The following is an 8,034-nucleotide window of genomic DNA, read 5'->3' on the forward strand; positions in this document are numbered from 1 at the left end:
AATGCTCTACCAACTAAGATATCAAGCCATCTGGTAGCTGTTCAATCCCATGACATTTATTTCCTCTTTTACTCATTACGAGGATAAAGGAGAGAATACATGTTACGGTTATTCAAAGTTACATTTGTGTAGTGCGCATTTTCGTGCTTCAGTAGCATGGTATAAATTTGCATACAACAGTTTCTCTTCATTCATCCTGAAGAAGACCAACAAGTCCCTAGAAATATACGTGTTCCTTAAAATTGTGTCTTTTCTTCATTTGTGTTTTATTTAAAATTTCACGAAGAAAACATCTACACATACTGGATGCTTGTGAAAGAATATAAACAGGGGAGAATATACATGTAGGGTATTAACTTCATATAATCATTTGAACTGCAGATAATTACATCATTATTAATTTGTTTTTATATGAGAATTATCATCACAGTTAAATAAAAGAAAATCTTAAGAAGTTGTGAAGAAGCTTGAAAAAATCCAGCCTTGAAAAGGACCCAAATGAAATAGTTTAGTAGTGTGACCCATTCACGCCTTCAGCGCCCTCAATTGGCAAGTAAAATCGTCTGGCGTAAGACAGAGTAAAATTTACTAGCCCAAGTCTCCGGTGGGGAAGGCGTAAGGGGACATAGTTTTGGAGTGAAATATGAGCCAGCTTTTTCCCTGGCTCATATCATGTAGCCTGAGCTTCTTCATATCATATCATATCATATCATATATCTTTATTTACCCTCGGATTTTTAGAGTAGCTTGAGCTTGGTGTAGCTAATATCTCCGAGCATTTACCCTCCCAACCATGATACATCACAGAAGACAGACCACAACACCGGGAACTACATGCCCTACTCTTTACGACAAGTGTGCGGGTTCTTTTACGTCCCACAGGATTATGAACATTGAAGGGTTGTGAGACGGGACCTCTGGCTTATCTTCCTTATCCGAGAAGACTAGAGAGTCTAACCATTTGCAGATGTAATTACAAAGGCAGCACTTTCTCCTCAGTTATTTAAAGACCCTGAGTGTTGGTCCGGCCGGAGTTGAACTCACGACCTCTCGCGTAACAGCCCGGTGCTCAACCAACTGAGCCACCGGTGCGCAGTTCTTTAATTCACAATGAGCGTGGCTCACTTTCTTGTTTCAGCTGGCTTATCAGCTGCACTGTCTATTTTTACATATAAGTTTATTTGGTTTTCCCCAAAGCTATTGCTGTTACATTTTAACACAGCTGCTGTGAAGTGCAAAAAATTTCCTTCACCCCTGCTGATGCACAAGTTTAATTTTCAGATTTCAATCTAGTCTCTAGGAAAACCAGGAAGAAATGGAGGCCTGGTTTCTTTTATCAGTTTCAAAACAGCATTTGAATTCAAGCTTGAAGGAAGTAAGTACTGATGTTCTGGTCTGGCCTTTTTATTTTATAACCTGAGTTGGTAAATACAGCAATTACATGTACATGTGAATCTACTCCGTTTTAAAATTAATTTAAGTATTAATAATTATTAGTTTAGTTTCTTTTATGGTGCTAGAGTCTTTGTGAGACTGTGTGTGACTGTAATAAGACCCACCCAAAGGACAAGTTCAGAAAAAGACCTCTTTTAGATTTGAGCATCTTAATCAACCCGCACTTTGAATGGTTAAAACAGCGTGCTTTATGAGAGTACAGATTATGGCTGATGCCACTTGCAGGATTTGAAAAAAAAAAAGTTCCCCAAAAATTTTAGCAGAATTTGTGATAAAATTAAACAATTATTCTTTCTTATAAATTATAGTGTAAAACAAATAAAAAAGTCTTGCCTGTGATCTGTTTTGAAGATCTATTTTCTTCTCATGAATTTGACTTTAGTTTATTCATACAGCACAACTAACGGTCCGAATGCAGCAGCTGTTTGTTTACAAGTCAGACCACCCACACGCATTAAGCAGCCTGTTTTCCAATTTTTCAGCTTTTCATAAGCAGAAATTCAGCAAGATGTTCCTGAACAATTTGGTTTCTGATCCCGATTTTATACTGCTTGCACTTGTCTGTTAGTTTGCTTTGAACTTGCTTTTGATGGTTTGACCTTTTGACAGCCTTGGATCTCACTAAACCAATAAAATTTTTTGAACCATTCTAACAAGAATTGTGATTGGTGTCGTTTAGAGTGCTTTATGAGAGTATAATCTGCACGGCTGACCAAACTCACAGGAGTTGGAAAAATAAGTTTTCTGAAAATTTTAGCTGAATGTGCAAGGAAATTAAAAAATTCTTTATTATAAAACAAATAAAGAAGCCTCGCCTGTGATCTGTTCTATTGTAAAGCAATTGGGAAGTGGACAGAGCAGAATAGAATAAAGGATTTTCCAATTGAGAGAGGTCACTGCTGCTGTAACACCATGCAAGTATCAAGAGCATAATAAAGGTTAGTAGTGGAGTATTGTAATCTTTGCAGAGGCTGAATATTTTTGAAAGCAGTTCATATCAATTTTCTCAACTCTAGTCATCTTAAAATGGGAGGATAAATTCAAGGATAATCACAAACTTACCTGCGTCTCATGGTGGAATTTTGAGCCAGAAATGGTACACTTCACAAAAGCATCAGATGAATTCCTCAGAGTGTTGCCAGCCTTAATGTTGTAAGCCTTGTGTATTGTTACAAACAGAGTGTCAGGCTCTTCATACTCCAGGCTGACTTCTAACTCTCCTTTGATACTAAAATCAGTCTATGGAAAGGATAAAAGTTACAAAACACAACTTAGATCAACCAGTATGTGTACAGTGTATATGTATGGGTAATGAAATGGTGATGAGTGAAATTTGGGAATAATTTCATGCGCATTTTGTCCAAAATGAAATTATGAGTACCATTTGATTCGCTATTAATATCAAGGGTGACAAATTACATTTGTACATTCATAAGATGCCATTTTGGCACTGAAAAAAAAGTTGCCATGACAACATTGTGATTTCACTTGTGAAATTATAAATTAATGCTGAAATTTCATGCCAAAATTAAGGAGTAATTTGTCACCCATGTTATTACTGCAAGAGTAAAAAAAAACCTGTAGGGAACTATGTTGGTGCACTGTCAGTATACAAAGTTCAACCACCCAGCTTCTTGAAAATTTAAATTACCTGTAAGTTGCCAATTTGAATAATGATTTTATCAAGACTGAAAATACTAATTGTTTATCATTCCGTGACTGAGGTACGTTTTAGAAAATTATATGATCCTGGCTTTTTTGCCCAAAAAAAGCCCAACCTTTGACATTATCAATATGTAAATTGATTAATGTAATATACTTATAGAAGATGAGCAGCAGATCTGTATCACATTTACAACCTTGAGGCGAAGCTGAGAATAATCATGTTAATGTGATACAGATCTGATACGAATATTTGTATATGACTTATAATTTAAATAGCATGTGAAGTGCTGATGTACATGTACTGACTAGCTATTTTTGGTGATTAAAGACATTTTAACAGGGAAAATTAAAAGAAACGTTTATGTAAATGAAGAGAAATCTCTACCAGATATACAAATATTGATTAATATTTAACATTTCTTTTGTTTTCCTACCATGAATAAAGCATTGCCTGATTTTATGTCGAGGGGGACAAGGTACTATTGATCCACATAGTCAGAATTAGTGCACACCAAGCTTTACAAAATCCCCAAGTTTGGTGATAATAAACCCAAAATTAAGAAAAATACAGCCACTCAAAAACGTCAAAATTTCAGTGTCCAAATGGCCATAGTAACATAGTAACATAATTCTTTGTAAATTTTGATGTTTTTACAGTGCCATGCACCTTACCGTGGCCACCTAACAAACTTTGACAGTCACGCCTCCTTGCAAAGTTCGCACAGTTTTAAGTTGAAGATCGTTACATTGGTTGTTGAGTTGACGTATTTACCCGTAATTGTCAAATGTGAAAGTTTGTTTGGTGGCCACAGTAAGGCGCGTTACACTGTAAATGGCTCACTCTCAGTCAAAACTAGCCCAATTAACAAGAAACTTGGGGATTTTGTAAATCTCTGTGTGATCTTTGTGACTATGTGGATCATCCCATAATTTACAGACTCGCGTCTAGTCCTTTTCCGCTTGAAATCAGGCAATAAACCAATAAATATATGTGAATCATGTGAAAGGCTGATATTTGATAAATTTAATTATGCCTTCATGCACCATTAATATCATTCAAAGATTCCCATGTAATTTACAGTGTAGACCTAAAACATTATACCTCAAGCTGAAGCATAACCCAATCTGTATGTGTTCCTGAATTAAGGCTTATCTTTGACAAATCCACTATGCCTTCACCGTTAAAATCGTCTTCACCAAAGAAGTCATGATCCCAGATTGCCACACGTAGCTTTGTCTCTGGTATAAGAGACTGGTCCAGTTGGAAAGAAACAATTTCATTGAACACTGGATTAAGAGTCTTTGCTTTGTATGCAGTCTTCTTCTTTCCTTCATTGTGTCTAAGGAAAGAAAATTAAGACATTTTACTGTTGGTCCTCTTTAACTCTGCTCTATGCCATGGCCTCATGGTTGGAGTGCTCGACTCCGGATTAGTGGTCCGGGTTCGGGTCCTGGCCGGGGACATTGTGTTGTGTTCTTGGGCACTTGAGGCACTTTACTCTCACGGTGCCTTTCTCCACACAGGTGTATAAATGGATACCGGCGAAAATGCTGGGGGTAACCCTGGAATGGACTAGCATCCCATCCAGGGGGAAGCAGCAATACTCCTAGTCACTTCATGCTACAGAAACCGAAGATAAGCGCCGACCTGATGGGACTTTCTAGGCTCATAACAGAGACTATGCAGTACTCCAAGAGGTTCTTCTCCTGTCCTCACCTCTCATTTTCAATCTAGAATCAGTGGTTAAATAGCCACTCTGTAGTGACACCACTGTAAACTTTGTGTTTGTCCTTGCCGCGCAAATTGTCATCAAATCCACACTAAACACTACAGAATTTTTATACACCTGTTTTAAAGTTGTAACCCCTTAAATCCCCATCTCCGATTAAGAGAGAGACAAAAAATAGAAATAGTGATTAAAATTAAATGTCCCTAACCTCCAAATTTCTTGTTCCACAAAAGTCAAACTTAAAAAAGGTATTTTACATTAGCTGGTTGCGAGAACTTTTCCTTCTACAATGCCACAATTTTGGGCTGTGTAAAATTGACAAAATGGGCAGTCATTTGTCCCACGGCTGAGATCACAGAATTGGCTAGCTGGTGCCTTACACTACAATAGCTTGGCTGTAGGACAAACAATGTACAAATAGTGAATAGCTTTATCTCAATTTAAAAATATATTTGAGGCTAAGAGCACTTTAATGGTATCAAAGTGGTTCCTAGATACTTACGTATCAGGAACTAAATCCAGCACAGCATATGGATCAGATTTGCCATTCAGATCCCTTGGCACCAGATCTCTAGCTCGGATCACTTTGACAAGAAGCAACTGTTGCCTGTGGTTATACTTGAGTGAGAGTTCTATGTCACCTCTGATATCACCACAGTCAGGCTGAGTCACTGTTGGATCCATACGCTTGTATAACTCTTTGATTACGTCAGTTCCATCAAGCTTTGACAAGAAGAAGGCTTAACTTTTTACATTTAAGTTGCAATAAATTATTGAATTTCAAACCAGAGTAGTATCAAACTACTGTTTGTCAGTTATTATGTCCCCTCTGGTCTGAGTTGTTTAAATGGTGGATATTAAACGATCCAGTCGATTTATGGGGGTGCAAGGATGGCGCAGTGGTGAGAGCACTCACCTCTCACCAATCTGGCCGGGTTCGATTCCCAGACTCGGCGTAATGCGGGTTAAATTAATGAGTTTGTTGGTTCTCTACTCTGCAACGAGAGGTTTTTCTCAGAGTACTCTGGTTTTCCCCTCTCCTCAAAAACCAACATTTGACTTGATTTGCGTTAATTGTGAACTTCAGTTTACACTTACAGTGTCTCCAATTTTGTGCCCCAGCGAAAGAACGACTAGACACTTAAATAAAGTTTCTTTCCTTTCCGTGGATAACGCTATCCACCGGATAAATCACTGTCCAGCGCCGATAATCGCTAGTGAAACCAAATTTGAGGTATCCAGTGGATATCGCAATCCACTCTTCGAACAACTGGACCCTCAGGTAGAATAAGTATGACGTTTACTGAACTCCGGCTCGTTCTTCAAAAAAAATGTGACCAAAATGGTGACCACAGTGTTCAGAAGTAACGGGTAACAGGATATTTCTCAGATACTCTGCAATTTACGTGCATCGTAAGATCGTAAGACGTTTGATCACTATCGCAGCATGGACAAAAACTTAGACGCAGAAACGACATTTACAGTCTTGCAAAAAACGTTATGGCATACACAAGCTAATCACCTGTTTCTGGAAGCAAGCTGTGTTTTTTTCTTTATTTTTGATCTTCATAAATCTGTTTTTTGCTTCTACTAGTTTGGACAGACCAGTTACATCGTTCGCTGGAAGATTGGCATTGGCGGCCGTTCTTGGCCTCGTATCTTCCACGGTGGAATTATCTTCATCTGCATTCACCCACTGCTGCCTTGATACTGTGCTAGCTCCTGTACCCATCGCAGAAAGTTTTCTTAACAGTTAAATTTCATTTTCTTGGTTTTTCTGCACTTCTTAAATGTTGTTTAGTGATACCACCATGGAAGCAACCTTTCGCGAATGCACGACGTCATTTCTGACGTTTGTTGGTAACGCGGGTAACGCGGTCGATCCTGACTCGTCCTCAGTCCTCTCGCGCCATCTCCCGCGCCATCTCCCGCGCGTTTCCATCGCGCGCGCCCTACGGCCACGCAGGCTAATCGCGCCCTTACATCTAGGAGACGTCTGGGTCCTGTAGGTCCGCCCCTGTAGATCTAGGCGCTTCTTTATTCCAAGCACTCATTTGAATACAGTTAGCAAGGTCTGGTTTTCCGTAAAAAGAATTGCTTTAGGGTTGGTTAGCTTTCACATAAAAGTCAGGCCCCAGTTGTTCAAACGATGGATTACCGGATAAATCGCTATCCAGCGGATAAACACTAGCAAAACCAATTGAGTTATCCAGTGGATAGTGATTTATCCGCCGGATAGCGCTATCCATCGTTTGAACAACTGAGGCCAACTGGCTAAAACACGATCCTTTGAAAAATCAGGAGAGCTCTTTTCTAGCGTTCAAAATGTAAAAACACCCTCCTTTTGGGCCCAGGCGTTTGGGCCTAAAATTTTTATCTTTTAAACTGAATCAAGAGATTTGCGATAATTTTAACTTGCGATCAGGCTCAATCTTAGTTTCGCGTGGTATGTACTGTGGACTTGGCGAAACGCAAAATCTTTTATTTGATTGATTGACATGTCCTTCATCGGCCAATCAGATTTACTTCCATAACACAATACACGCGTGGACGGCAGATGCACGCTGTTTTGTTTTGACCAGAGTTATTTACCGTGGGAAGAATAGGCCACTTGCACTAAGAGGTCACGAGACCAATGCTTCCCTTAAACAGTGAGTTGTAATCTTGCTGTTGCCAAAAATTGACAGAACACATAAAAATTATCTTACACGCGAAATTTGAGAGGAAACGCATTTAAGGGAGATATTTTATGGTACTTTGATTTTTCAACAAAGTAGCATGATTTGTCTTGTCCGCCATGTTGGAGGGCATACTCTCGCCCTCCAACATGGCGGCCAAAACTACTTTTTGCTTATATCTTGTTAAATGTTCGATAGTTGGGTTCAGGTGTGCCATAAACGTTACCACATCATCTTTTCAGCATTTTCCTTGAAGTTCAAGTGCAAAATTTGTGACAGAAAGCGGTAATTCATAATTTTAAAAAATCAAGTTTTGGTTACGTGACCAGCTACGGACTTTCTCATTTTAAGCAAATGGTGCGGGTTTGAAAAACCAAATCACTATTATTTTGTTTAAGAGATGGCCCACTAATAGTGTTTCGAAGGCAAAATCATGTAACTTTCATTTTCATAAAAACGATGTCACATGACCTCTTAGTGCAAGTGGCCTATTACAAACGAATTCG

At 38.8% G+C, this 8,034-nt stretch overlaps 1 protein-coding gene across 1 annotated transcript in view; it reads right to left on the reverse strand.

Moving 5' to 3' along the window:
- LOC138000529 (synaptotagmin-10-like) overlaps nt 1-6,699 on the reverse strand; it is an 18,793-nt gene extending 12,094 nt beyond the window's left edge. Inside the window, exons 1-4 of the mRNA XM_068847014.1 lie at nt 6,373-6,699; nt 5,353-5,573; nt 4,223-4,460; nt 2,518-2,694 (exon numbers count right to left, since the gene is read on the reverse strand). Coding sequence (XP_068703115.1) covers nt 2,518-2,694; nt 4,223-4,460; nt 5,353-5,573; nt 6,373-6,582 — 846 coding nt within the window. The 5' untranslated portion in view covers nt 6,583-6,699. The remainder of the gene's footprint in view (nt 1-2,517; nt 2,695-4,222; nt 4,461-5,352; nt 5,574-6,372) is intronic.
- Between the last annotated feature and the right edge of the window lie 1,335 nt (nt 6,700-8,034).

The sequence above is a fragment of the Montipora foliosa genome, chromosome 4, assembly GCF_036669935.1.
Source record: "Montipora foliosa isolate CH-2021 chromosome 4, ASM3666993v2, whole genome shotgun sequence".
Classification (NCBI taxonomy): Eukaryota; Metazoa; Cnidaria; class Anthozoa; order Scleractinia; family Acroporidae; genus Montipora; species Montipora foliosa.